The sequence below is a fragment of the Nycticebus coucang genome, chromosome 2 (assembly GCF_027406575.1).
Source record: "Nycticebus coucang isolate mNycCou1 chromosome 2, mNycCou1.pri, whole genome shotgun sequence".
Classification (NCBI taxonomy): Eukaryota; Metazoa; Chordata; class Mammalia; order Primates; family Lorisidae; genus Nycticebus; species Nycticebus coucang.
In genome coordinates this window covers 135,246,484-135,259,863 of record NC_069781.1, presented here as the reverse complement: position 1 = coordinate 135,259,863, position 13,380 = coordinate 135,246,484, and the positions used below count along the sequence as shown (strand labels likewise).

The 13,380-nt window shown below is 41.0% G+C and overlaps 2 protein-coding genes across 6 annotated transcripts in view; one reads left to right on the top strand and one right to left on the bottom strand.

Moving 5' to 3' along the window:
* The window catches only part of MTMR10 (myotubularin related protein 10), a 72,992-nt gene extending 61,478 nt beyond the window's left edge, over window positions 1–11,514 (top strand). For 2 of the 5 annotated variants that reach the window (XM_053581978.1, XM_053581977.1), the window contains exons 12-15: window positions 1,290–1,459; window positions 2,770–2,940; window positions 7,219–7,401; window positions 7,951–11,508. In XM_053581978.1, the coding sequence (XP_053437953.1) occupies window positions 1,290–1,459; window positions 2,770–2,940; window positions 7,219–7,401; window positions 7,951–8,547 (1,121 nt within the window). In that variant the 3' untranslated portion in view covers window positions 8,548–11,508. Of the gene's footprint in view, window positions 1–1,289; window positions 1,460–2,769; window positions 2,941–7,218; window positions 7,402–7,950 lie in introns of all 5 variants that reach the window. The other 3 variants (XM_053581974.1, XM_053581973.1, XM_053581976.1) reach the window with 3 other exon arrangements.
* Window positions 11,515–11,629: 115 nt separating this feature from the next.
* The window catches only part of FAN1 (FANCD2 and FANCI associated nuclease 1), a 38,628-nt gene continuing 36,877 nt past the window's right edge, over window positions 11,630–13,380 (bottom strand). The window contains exon 14 of the mRNA XM_053581972.1: window positions 11,630–12,479. Within this exon, the coding sequence (XP_053437947.1) occupies window positions 12,342–12,479 (138 nt within the window). The 3' untranslated portion in view covers window positions 11,630–12,341. The remainder of the gene's footprint in view (window positions 12,480–13,380) is intronic.

Below are 13,380 nucleotides of genomic sequence, written 5' to 3'. Positions count from 1 at the left end.
ATTTTTGTCTCTGTTGTAAGGTAAGGGGCTAAATTCATTTTCAGGTTTATCATGTACTCAGGTAGAATTCTCGTGACTTCACTGAACTCATTTATTAATTCTGGTATTTATTTTGTAGATTCCAAAGGATTTCTTACTTACAGGATCATTTTTTCTACAAATACAGTTTTTACCTTTTTCTTTCTGATATGGATGCTTTATTTTATTTTTAGAGACAGGGTTGCTCACCCTGTCACCCAGATTGGAGTGCAGTGGCACAATCGTAGCTTGCTGCAAGCTCAAGCCAACTGCCTCAGCCTTTTGAATAGCTGGGACTATAGGCATATAGTCCACCACCCCCAACTAGTTTTTTTATTTTTATTTTTGTAGAAATAGTGTCTCACTATGTTGGCCTGTCTGGTCTTGAACTTCTGGTCTCAAGTAATCCTCCTACCTTGACTTCCCAAAGTGCTGGGCTTATAGGCATGAGCCACTGCACCTGGCCTTTTTCTTTTTCTTGCCTTATTGCTCTAGGTAGGCCACCAGTACAATGTGATACAGAAGTGTGAAGGACAGACAGCCTTGTCTTGTTCTGATCTTGGGAAAGCATCCAGTCTTTCACCAACGAAAATAATCCTAGTTGTAGGTTTTTTGTAGAAGTCTTTGGTCAGTTTAAACAAGTTCCTTTCTATTCCTAATTTACTGAAGAGTTTGGGTTTTTTTAACTAGAAATGAATGTAGAATTCTGCTGGGTGCATTTTCTATACCTGATGGGGTGGTCATGTTGCTTTTGTCCTTTGTTGTATCAATAGGGTGCGTTACATTGATTGTCAAATGTTAAACCAACCTTTCATTCCTGGGATAGTTTGATTTACTAGTATTCTTATTAATGATTTTTACATTGTAACCATAAGTGATATTGGTCAATAGTTTTCTTCTGATTTCTTTGGTTGGCTTTGATAGCATGGTAATTCTGACCTTACCGAAAATGACAACTATAAAAGATAGAAGGGAAATGTTTGTCACTTTTTCAGGTGATAGTGGACAATCCCATTTCCCCCCCATTCATCTCTGAGCAACTACCATGTGGAGTTAGTTTTCAGTAGAAAGATTGCATTTAAATACTAATTTAGTTCACCCAAAAATCTATAATATTTTAGAGTTGCTGGAATCTGGCAAAACATCCTAATACAGATTATTTTGAAGGCAGCCTATGTATAGAATACTTAATTATCTGGTTTGCCTCTCCTTACCTTCCTCTTTCAGCACTTTTCTATGTAGTAATCCTTTTCTTTCCATTTTATTGACAGAAGAGGAGGGCAGAGACTTGAGCTGTTTTATTGCTTCTCTTGTCCAAGTGATGCTGGATCCCTATTTTAGGACAATTACTGGATTTCAAAGTCTGATACAGAAGGAGTGGGTCATGGCAGGCTATCAGTTCCTAGACAGATGCAACCATTTAAAGAGATCAGAGAAAGAGGTAACAGTCTTCATGCCTTATTATCTCTCTTTAAGGATGCACAAGGTAAAATGTGTCATGTGTAGAGATGAGGGGGCTTTTCTAAAATACTGTGTTTAGTACAATTTAGCTTCCTCAGTTCATCGCTAGCCTAATGGATTGGAATGAAAATTGAGGTATTTATTGTAAAGATTAGTGTAACTATATATATGAATTTTTTTTGTTTGTTTATAGAATTTGTCTAAGTTGAAAACTACCTGAAGAAATCGGGTATTAACTGCTGCACATTACGTAGCAAGCACATTAGATGCTTTTTTTTTTTTTGTGGTTTTTGGCCGAGGCTGGGTTTGAACCCACCACCTCCAGCACATGGGACCGGCACCCTATCCCCTTGAGCCACAGGCGCCACCCCGATGCTTTTTTTTTTTAAGAGACAGAGTCTCACTTTATCACCCTCAGTAGAGTGCCATGGCCTCACAGCTCACAGCAACCCTTGCCTCAGCCTCCCAAGTAGCTGAGACTACAGGCGCCCACCACAACGCCTGGCTATTTTTTTGTTGCAGTTTGGCTGGGGCTGGGCTCATACCCACCACCCTCACACTATGGGGCCAGCACCCTACCCACTGAGCCCACAAGCACTGCCCCACATTAGATACTTTTAAAAATCCATTTTGGACTATCGCATTTTCTTAAAATGGGCACATGGGTTAAGGTGGAAAGTCTGAGAGGGCCATCGTTTTAACAGCTGTGGAGTTCGTGGCTGCCATGCCCTGTGATGAGCTGTGGAAGGCCTGGCAGGCATCTCACACGCAGGGCAGCTCGGGTGCTGGAGGCTTGCCTCAGAAAGCACTGTTCCATACGCAGCAGCTGCTGTGAGAGCTGCTGCACTGGGGGACACACGGGGACTTTGGTGGACACCAGACCTGGTTTCTGGAATTGGGAGACGTTTTCTGGGTGCTGAGCCTACACGATCAACCAAGAGCTAATTATAGAAATTGGGTTTATGTTTTGTTTTATATTCTAAAGAATTGTTTCTGGGACGCACTTAAACACGTATTTTGCTCTTCCTCATTCATACAGTGGCAAACGTGTCTTTTGCTTTGCCATTTCAATTTGGTATACTTACTGTGCAAATAAGAGTCGTGAGGTTTGTTGTCGTTTGAGACGGGATGTGTTTAATTTAGTCACGTCTCCTTAGCTCAGTTTAGGAGCCAAGTGTTTTAGTTTTAGATGTTTTCTTAATCTCTCCCTTAATATCAGCAATAAATTTGAAAATAAATGTGAGCAGCTGAAGAGTAACATTAAATAATCCCATTGTCTGTATTTGCCAGTCTCCCTTATTTTTGCTATTCTTGGATGCCATCTGGCAGCTGTTAGAACAGTATCCAGCAGCTTTCGAGTTCTCAGAAACCTACTTAGCGGTCCTGTCTGACAGTACCCGGGTCTCACTGTTCGGCACCTTCCTGTTCAACTCTCCTCACCAGCGAGTGAAGCAAAGCACGGTGAGCAGCACAGGGGTTGGGGCTGCTTTTCCTTTTTTGGGGGGCTGCTTTTCCTTTTTTTAACAGCTTCATTGAGATATAATTGAAGTATAATGAACTGCATATTTTACATGTATAATTTAAAACTATCTTACTACAATTCTCAGCTGTAATTTGAACACAAAAATCAAGGAAATTATTTCATTTTTATGTTTGAATAGTTGGCTGTTTTTCCCTGTTGTAAATTGTTCATTAATAAACTGTTTAAACATGTGAATTACTTAACTACCTTCAATGCCATCCTTTTGTATTTATAGTTCACAGTTGGGCTGTTAGGTAGTAGCAAAAAAGAAAAGAAAAGAAAACCCAGTTTGAGGATATTTATTTTAGACCAGTAGAATAAAAGTTGTACAAAACAATATTGTTTTTCTTCAAGAACACTGTGGAGCAGTAAGTTTAGAGATGAAATATCACCTGGCACCAGACCAGCGTTTTCTGTAGGCTCTCTCCTATTACCATGTGTTCTCTGAATCCCACATGTCACCCAGCAGTCACTTGGGTAGAACAGTAATTTTCAACCAGTGTGCTGTGAGAGGCACTTAGCTGTGCCACAACAACTTTTAAAGATCATTAATTAAATTATTTTTGAAAAACGTTCAAAGCACAGTTAAGTATATTCTTTTTTATTATCTTTTTTTATCAACATAATTTTTAAGTGTGTTTTTTTATCAACATAATTTAAGTGTGCTACAGAAGTTTAACTATAGGTTCAAGTGTGCCATGAGATTAAAAAGGTTGAAAAACACTGACCTGAAAGAAGAATCATTATGAACCATCAGTGTCTTAAGCCAAACTTGAAACAAGCTTCTGCTTGGCACTGGTGGAAACCATCCTGAACCCAAGTTCTGTCTCACCCACATTTGAACCAACAACAGGAATGGCCCATAAATGCTGTGGAGAACATTAAGTAAAACAGAAAGGGCAGCTCCTGTGGGCCTTAAGGAAGACTTTCTAAGGAGAAGTGAGTCCTGGGGTCTTCAGCCTCAGCATTAAGGCCGTGTCTTGGCAGTGTGACTGGGAGGCAGGAAACCTGCATCTGGCCATAGGCTGGGAAGGTAGTAGGCCCATGTTTCTCTTAGGCTAAGCCTGTCAGCCCAGGTTCCTTGTCTGTCAAACGGACCCATCAAACAGGCTCATCAGACAAACAGCTATGCTTTTGGTCACATTGTGTGAGATGAAAAACATTTTGTAAACTTTGAAGCATTATACAAATTATTCTAATGAAACAGATTGAGTGCCACATGCAATTCTGGTGATGGGCACGCTATGCGAGCCCTGATTTCAGTATTATACAGTTCACCATGTAACAAACGACACCTCTGTCCCCTAAATCTATTGAAATAAAATATTGAAAAAAGGAATTTGAGTTATTCTGGACTGTAGGTGTTAAAGATAAAATGTACTGGCCAGTTAAGGAGCTGGTTTTACTCAGGCCCGTGTTGCAGTAATAAAGGGGACCCAGTAATGAAGAGCATCCCAAAGGAAAGGTCAGGGGCTGGGGTTCTATTAGCAAGGCAGAACACGGGGGCAGTCATGAGGGAGATGGTCCTGTTTCAGAGCCCAGGACCAGTCCTGCCAGCACAAAGGCCGGAGGGATTTGCTCGGTATTGCTACTTTCAGGGAGCACAAGGATCAGAAATACTCAACACTGTCAAAAGGTGTGTAGATTCGTTAGCTTGGGAAGGAAGTTTGTCTATGATATATCCTATACTTTCCTAAAAGAGTTCAGCTTTTCCAAATACTGTGCTGCAAACTAATGAGAGGTTTACATGCTCCTGAGGTGTGGAAGATTTGTTCCTAAAATGAACAGTCTCCCAGTTACTGGTTTTCATTTCTGATCACTGTTGCCATTCTTGTGTCCCGTCTCTGCTCTGAGGCCTTCCCTATTCCCTCTCTCTGCTCTCCATTCTCACCTGTCGGTACCCATGCACACACCTGTGCCTTTGTGAACATACGCACGCACTCAGGTATGCACACAGTGAGAGCCTGCAAGGGAGCATGAGGCTAGGAAGCCAACAGCCTGGTTAGATGGGACGGTCAAATGAGAGGACGTAGGCTTCAGGGTCCTGGCCATTCGGCCATGCATTGCATCTGAGTGGAGGACTCCAAAGTATTTGATTCGCTTTCCTTGTTTCATGGTTTAGTGCTGTATTTTTTAAATTTGTCTTTTTCTTTTTTTGAGACTGGTCTCACTCTGTCACCCAAGATGGAGTGCAGTGGTGCGATCATAGCTCTTTGGAACCTCCAACTTCCAGGCTTAAGAGATCCTCCTGCCTGGGAGGGCATACCAGATCCCCATCACCAGCTGGGACTACAGGCGTGTACCACCATCACATTTGGCCAGTTTTTTAATTTTTTCTGTAGAGATGGGGTCTCACTGTGTTGCCCAGGCTGTTCTCAAACTCTGGGACTCAAGCATTCCACCCACCTCAGTTTCCCAAAGTATAATCTAGCTTTTCCAAGAGCCTTCTCTGACAGATAACACAAATTCTAACTTTCTTTCCTCATTGGGGAACTGGTTGTTGACTAAGAGTCAGGATTCTTAAAATGACTAATGTCCTCAGCCCCTTCCACACAACCAGAGCCAAAGGTGTTTCCTGTTTTTTTTCTTTCTGAGGCCACCTGAGGTGCTAATGGTCAGGTACTGTTGGTGGAAAACCTTTCTTACAGATAAATATTTTTAGTTTTCACATTTAAAAAAAGATGACTTTCTATATATACTTTCTTAAGGGATATTAAAAGAGGTTAGGTTTGTTTTTATTAGATTTCAGCTCTTAACAATACCATTTTCTAAAACAAATGAGTTTTTTTAATATTCTCCTGAAATTTCACATAACTAAAAAATATTTTAAGCTTACCTGTATATGTTGCTTAATGAATTTTTATTTACTTGAAATAGAAGATTTTTTTTTTTTTTTTAAAGACAAGAGTCTCACTTTATCACCCTGGGTAGAGTGCTGTGGCGTCACAGCTCACAGCAACCTCAAACTCTTGGACTTAAGTGATTCTCTTGCCTAAGCCTCCCAAGTAGCTGGGACTACAGGCACCTGCCACAACACCCGGCTATTTTTTGGTTGTAGTTGTCATTGTTGTTTGGCAGGCCCGGGCTGGATTTGAACCTGCCAGCTCCGATGTATATGGCTGGCACCCTAGCCACTGAGCTACAGGTGCCGAGCCAAATAGAAGATTTTAAAAATGTCTTGTGCTATTACCCAGCTCATCCATCTCTAGATAACTCCAAGCTACCTCTGTGTCAGGGATGACGCCTGACTGTGATCTACTGATGGCTTCCTAACTGTTCTTCTTTTTTCTAATATTTATCCTTTGCCTTTTTTTTCTGGTTACAAAGATCTTTTTGCGTTTATTGTCAAAAACTTGGAAAATGCTGAAAGGTACAGAACAGAATAAGGGACCATCCAAAGACTCAGTATTTGGGGGTATTTCCAGGAACTATTCTGGGGAACCATCTGTATAAACCATTGTGCCTGCCATTGTCGCTGAGCCAAGAGGGTCCTTTCTCCATCTTGCCAAATGTGACTACAGAAATGGTCTGGGCTGCCGTCCAGAATAGCACTTGTCCTCTGCAGTGAGGTGACTCGCTGTCACCTTAGCCTGATGTTGCCTCTATTGCTGTGGTGAGAAACCAGACCAGCAGCCTGCACCAGGCCAGAGTGGGCTCCTGGGAGTGAGGGGCCCAGCCCGGGTCACGGTCTCTGGGTCTTAGCCACATGCTGAGACCATGTGGGAGTTGATTTTTTTCCTACTCTGCTCCTACACTGTGGTCCAGATATTTGAGACACTGGCAAAATAAACTGTGACTCTCCACTTAGAAAACAAGGCATAAAACCCATAGCAGTGATCTCCGGTCAAAGACTGTGTCAGTCCACTTACCGACAGGTAACTGCTTAAGTGTATGACCATGTGCTCATAAAAGTAAAGTGCTACAGTTACAGAAATAACTTCAACATGTTTAGGACTGAATGCTATCAATGTTGGTGAAATTTTACTTCTCTTAATAGCAGTTCACTGCTGTTTCCTCAGGGTCCTAAGACAGAGAGCACACTGAAGGTCAAGTGTGTCTCTGAGCAGGAAGGCCAGGACTCCAGTGGATTTTGAGTGCTGTGGCTCAGAACATTTGACCTGTATAATGATGACTGGTTCATATAAATAAATAAAGAACTCATAAGAAAATGTTTAGTTTTCAATCTTTTCATAAGTGTTCAAATATTTTATTTGCAGGAATTTGCTATAAGCAAAAATATCCAATTGGGTGATGAGAAGGGCTTAAAATTCCCCTCGGTTTGGGACTGGTCTCTACAATTTACAGCAAAGGACCGTACCCTTTTCCATAACCCCTTCTACATTGGAAAGAGCTCACCTCGCACACAGAACGGCTCTGTGAAGTCTTTCAAACGGACAAAGGTAACTTACACCTAAGCAAACCTGAGCTTGGCTCACAAAACCAAACCTATCTTTTTCAGAACTCACAGCATTAAAAGTGTATCACTTCCCACAGTAACCTGCTGATGCAGGTTTTTGAGGGGCATTCCCTTTTTAGCTGAAATGACTGTGTCCTCACTTTTCCTTATGGTGTCTGAGGCCCACAGACGTTTGATCAAGTGAGAGTTTGATCAACTTGAGAGTTGGCAGAATGCAGCTCAAACCCTTCCAGTCTTCTTATTTTTCTTTCTAGAATCAGTCAGGGATAGTGCTTTTTTTTTCTAAACCCAAAGTCTTAGAAATTTTCCCTTTAGCAAATAAATGGATAGAACATATTTGCCTCCCTACCTCTACTCAGGCCTAGTGGTAGAGTCAACACCTAAAAATGTTGAATTCCAGGGGAGGAGGATTACAGTAAGTGCTACAAAGGAAAGGACGAAATGTTCTTTGAGGCTGAAATGGCTGTACAATCATGATATACAGAATTTTTTTGCTTGAGGAAACTTATGGTGAAATTTCTCTTCTGTACAGAAAACCTACAGCTCTACACTGAGAGGAATGCCTTCTTCCTTAAAGAATGGAATCATCGGTGACCAAGAACTACTTCCTAGGAGAAATTCACTAATATTAAAACTAAAGCCAGAGCCTCTGCAGCCACCCAACAGCCAGAACAGTGACCTGGAGCAGTATGTCAGAGAGTGGTTCTCCAGACCAGCCGACCTGCATGGGGTTATTCTGCCCCGTCTCTCTGGAACACACATCAAACTGTGGAAACTGTGCTACTTCCGCTGGGTTCCCGAGGCTCAGATCAATCTGGGTGGCTTCATCACGGCCTTTCACAAGCTGTCCCTGCTGGCTGACGAGGTAGACATGCTTAGCCAGGCGCTGCGGCAGCAGCGGAGCGGACCCCTGGAGGCCTGCTGTGCCGAACTGGGCCAGAGCAGGATGTACTTCAGAGCCAGCGGCCCACACGACACAGCAGGGACACCGGACTTCCTCTCCTCCTCATTTCCATTTTCTCCTGTAGGGAATCTATGCAGACGAAGCATTTTAGGAACCCCATTAAGCAAATTTTTAAGTGGGGCCAAAATATGGTTATCTACTGAGACACTAGCAAATGAAGACTAAAATGTAGTATTTTCTAAACAGGGAAACTAAATTTTTTATTCTGGATGAAAATGGTTAACCTAGTTTGAAGTTTGAAGCTCTAACTTTACATGAAAGAGTTAATAGTTGAAATTTGCACTAATATTTAAAAATTGGTTGAATCATGCTTCCTTCACACTTATTAGAGATGTAAATTTTTTGTATGTCCTCTATCATTCTAAATCTGGATCCTTTTAGGTGATTTGCAGGCATTCTTAAAACTGTGATCAAACTAATCAGGTTTTGTCTGCTACATCTATTTTGTCTGCATCCATTTTTCTGAATACCTAGGAAAGGTTACTTGATGCTTGGTCAAATTAGAGCCCAAAGAAGCAGATAACATGAAAGTTAAGAAATTGTTTTGTATTTTTCTAGGAACATCTGATAAACCTTTAACAGGCATTCTTAGTAGGTATTAATGTATTTTTCTGGTCACCTTCTGTCATCTCTAATTGAAACTCTTCTGATGAAAGATTAGTGTTCTGAGGCCAGAATTCACTGTCTTAGATCACCTTGTTTGGGACCTTGGATTACTGTGTTTTGAAATCAGAAGTTTGCTTTTAACTTCATAGGACTCACTTTTTTTTTCTTTTTTTTTTTGCAGTTTTTGGCTGGGGCCGGGTTTGAACCCACCACCTCCGGTATATGGGGCCAGCGCCCTACTCCTTTGAGCCACAGGCGCCGCCCCTCATAGGACTCACTTTAAATGATACGCACTATTAACTTTAAAGCATTCACTAGAAGTGCCTTCCACATTAATGTTAAAGTGTGACTATCGCAGAGGAAGATAGATTTTCACTTTTTAAAATTAGGGTGTTAAAATTCACTGCATATTGGAAATACGTTTTGCATACTAAGCTTAATAGCCAGGAGTCCAGAAAGCCACATTCCTGTTCCTCTGAAAGCCACTGAGGGCCTGGGCCTGGTGGGGATGCTTCCCAGCCCACTTTGCATGCAGTGGCAGCAACAGCCAGTGCTACAGCCAGGAGTGTTTTCTGCAGTGACATCCATCCTCGGAAACAGGGCTTGCCCGTCAGTATTCCCGGTGTGATAAGTTGTTAGCAGTTCCCCATTGGAGAAACTAAAGAGGTCACAAGTCGGGCACCTGTGCACAAATCCATCAAAGCTCTTAATGCTTAGGAATGGAGAATAGGAGAAATAAAAACAGACTTCTCTCAAAATACTGCCATTTTAAGAAATAGTGACAAACACTCCTTCCACCCCTGGCTGTTGACAACAATGTTGAAACTAAGAAGCAGACAAAAGTTTTTCTTGATCTAAAACGCCCTCATTTCCAAGCCTACCCAAGCTGAAGTTCTCTTCCCCCCACCCCTTCCCTGTTTAAAACACAGATATTTTCAAATTTGACTGTTAAGAGTTTCTTAAACTACAATCTTAAGGTTTTGAAATTTTTTATAGTAAAATGTCGTTAGCTTTTTTCTTTTTCTAAAACAAGTTTTTTCAAATTTTTTATCTTTGTATGTACTGAATAACTTTCTATTTGAATTATTTGCCTCTTAAAAATTACGTTTCTGAAATTCATCTTGTGAACAGACCCAATGTTTTTGCCAACTTCTTGCATAGAAAATAAGGGCTATTTTCACTTTGATAAACATTTTCTAGTCTTTGAATGGGAACTAGCCCTAAAACACCACAGCATATCCTGCCGTTGAAAGTGTAATAATTCTCCCTTTTTCATTAACCAGCTTTTTATCACAAATCTAAATTTTTTGGATTGAGCATTTTCTCTATATGATTTTCTTGCCTCAAATACGTATTTCAGCTCCTTTAGTAATTTCTTTTGTTAATTTACAAGTTTAAAAACGATTAGGTACTATTAATACTATTTTAAAATAGAAAAATGTGTATTTTTGTATGATCAAATGTAGGAAAATCTTTCTGGACAGTTGTGATATGATTATTGTGCTACAGGTACCACGCATAATATGAAAAACAACTTTAACAGCCTTTTAAGTTAGGTCATTGCTAAGCTGCTTGGCACCTCTGCTACCAAAGGGACCCTGGAGGCAGCATCGGGGAGGTTGTATAGGTGCACCACACAGAGCTCGGCATGCACTGCGGCACAGCCCTGCCCTGCCGGGACCTGCGCCGACAGGAAGCCGTGAAGATGCCAGGGGCGCAGACCTGCTGGTCCTGAAAGTAAACGTGTAGGGTCTTACTATTTTATGATGGAAGCCTAGTGTAAAACCAGAATGTCTAACTTTATTTAAGGAAAAGATACTAATTTTTACTAACAGGGTAAAAACTATTGACATCCTTCAACAAAATCTGCTTGTTGTAGCAGTAACCTCAAGTAGTTGAAACTTGATTTTGAGAGAAAACTAAAACCTTTATGCCTAAAACTAATGACTTGGGTTCAGGTGGTATGAACAGGAAGATGTGAGATCTTGTTCAACAGTGATGAATGTGAAGGAAATTTTGACTGCTAAATAAAATTTTCACAGCAGTTGTTGCAGTGATCAATGTGAAGTCACCTATGGGAACACAGTGACGTGGACAAAATGGCATCTTCTCCCAGCCATACCTCTGTGTCATCCCTGCCACTTCCCTCCTTGCCTAACACCAGGTAGTGACCCGTCACTTTGTTAACATCTATTCCAAACTGGCTATATTTAAGGCCATGTGAGTAATGGGTCATACCCTAACTGGTCTGTCCTTCCACTCAGTCAATAGAAAAACTAGGGAGTAACATTTTTTTTACCCCCTGCCGTTTTTGGCTAGGGCTGGGTTTGAACCCACCACCTCCAGCATATGGGGCCAGCGCCCTACTCCTTTGAGCCACAGGCGCAGCCCCTGGAATAACGCTTTTCCAAGAAGGTCTTAGAACAAGTCAGTGGGAGACTGGGGTCCTGATCCCTGACTCCTGGGCCTAGGTATTTGGATAAGTCACCTTCCTACCATACTCTTTCCTCAGCCTGAGACCCTTCCAGTGGCAATAAACAGTCCTGTTTTAATTATAGTATCAAGAGAAAAAACAGCCCTAATCTAGTTTCTGGGGATGTTTCTAAGAGGAAGGATGATACAGGACAATTGCCTCTGGTAACAATTGTCTTCTGGTGATACAGATCCAACTGGAAAAAGCAAGTATTTACAGATGTCATAAGTTAAACAACTTCGTAAGAGTTGTTTCTCTGTTTGATTTCTAAAGAAATTGGAATTTTGGGCAGCACCTATGGTTCAAGGAGTAGGGCACCAGCCCCATATGCCCAGGGTGGTGGGTTCAAACCCAGCCCTGGACAGAAACTGCAAAAAAAAAAAAAAGGAAGAAAGAAATTGGAATTTCAACTGTTTCTGCCCTTCTTATATAATCATAAAACAAGAATACTTAACAGCTAAATGTATAAAGCAGTGAAGAAAAACAGATAAATTCAAGAATCTCTTGTTAGAAGGAAATACTGTGTATGCTACTTTTATAGAAGACCTAAAGATCACTTGTTCCGGCTTTTTTTCCCCCCAGCTTTTTTGCATGCCTAATAGATGCATTCATCTCCTAAAACCACCAAGATCTTGCTCTTTTAAAAAGAAGTTCATTACTATTGTACAGAATCAAATAAGACTATTTTTAGGCAAACACCAAGCATTGTTATATCTATAGACACAGTACAATGACAAGTCATTAGACTATCAGGTTTATAACAGACAACGATTCTATGTGAAATACACAAAACCAAAATTAAATAAAATGTAATAATGCTTTATGTTTCAGAAAATCTTAAGTATCACTGTGTGAGCAGCTATCCTTGAGTCCTTAGCATTTAGCTAAGGCCTTTGCTCTTGGCTCCAACTGCAGCCACATGGCAGACTTCGACTTCAGCCCCCAGCTTTTGCAGTTCATCCAGCCAGATCATTTGCTTATGCGAAAGACGATCATTGGGGCCTTTAACTTCCACCAGCTGAGAGATAAATAAAAAATTATTTATTAGAGTCTTATTAAAACTGAATAACCATCCAAGTAAGTTTTAGTAGCTTTCACTAACAAAATATTTAAGTGGCTATTTACATATAAAACAAACACAGCAGATCCCTGAGTTGACCAAGGGACTACAACAAACAGATCACCACACAGAGGTGGTCAACATAAGGAACCAGGCCTCTAGTACTGATGCGTACATGTGGTGCATGTCCCATCTATGGGAATTAGGTCACCTGGAGGTGTAGGAAAGTGGTCAGCTATCCGGAGGTGCTACTGTATTTATACAGAAGGTCCTTGACTTACAGTGGTTCAACATGGGATGCCTCAGCTTTAAAATGGTGCAAAAGTCATATGCATTCAGCAGAAAGTGTACTTCAAATTTTGAATTTTGATCTTTCCCCTAGGCTAGTGAGGTGATACAATACTCTGATGGTGCTGGGCAGTGGCAGGCACAGGAGAGCAAACACCTGATAGTGTGTGGAGTTGCTACATGATTTCACCCAACTGCAGGTGCATGTGAATGCTCGGAGCAGGCTGAAGGTAAGCGAGGCTAACCTGTGTTCAGTAGGTTAGGTGTATTAAATGCATTTGCACCTTAAGATATTTTCAACTTATGATAGGTTTATCAGGATATAACTTCAATGTAAGTTGAACATCTGTATACAGATGAATTTCTCAAGAAATTCCTTGAGAAACATTTCTATTCTATAGAAACTAGACAGTTCTTCACAGAGAATTGGTAAATTGAGACAGTATAGCAATTGAAAACTTCTGAAGCATATAATGGATTGTTACTCCCCCTTTTAAGACACTCCAGTTACTCTGTTACATTTTCAATTAAATCTAAACTTCTTGCCATGACCCACAAAACTAAGATCTGG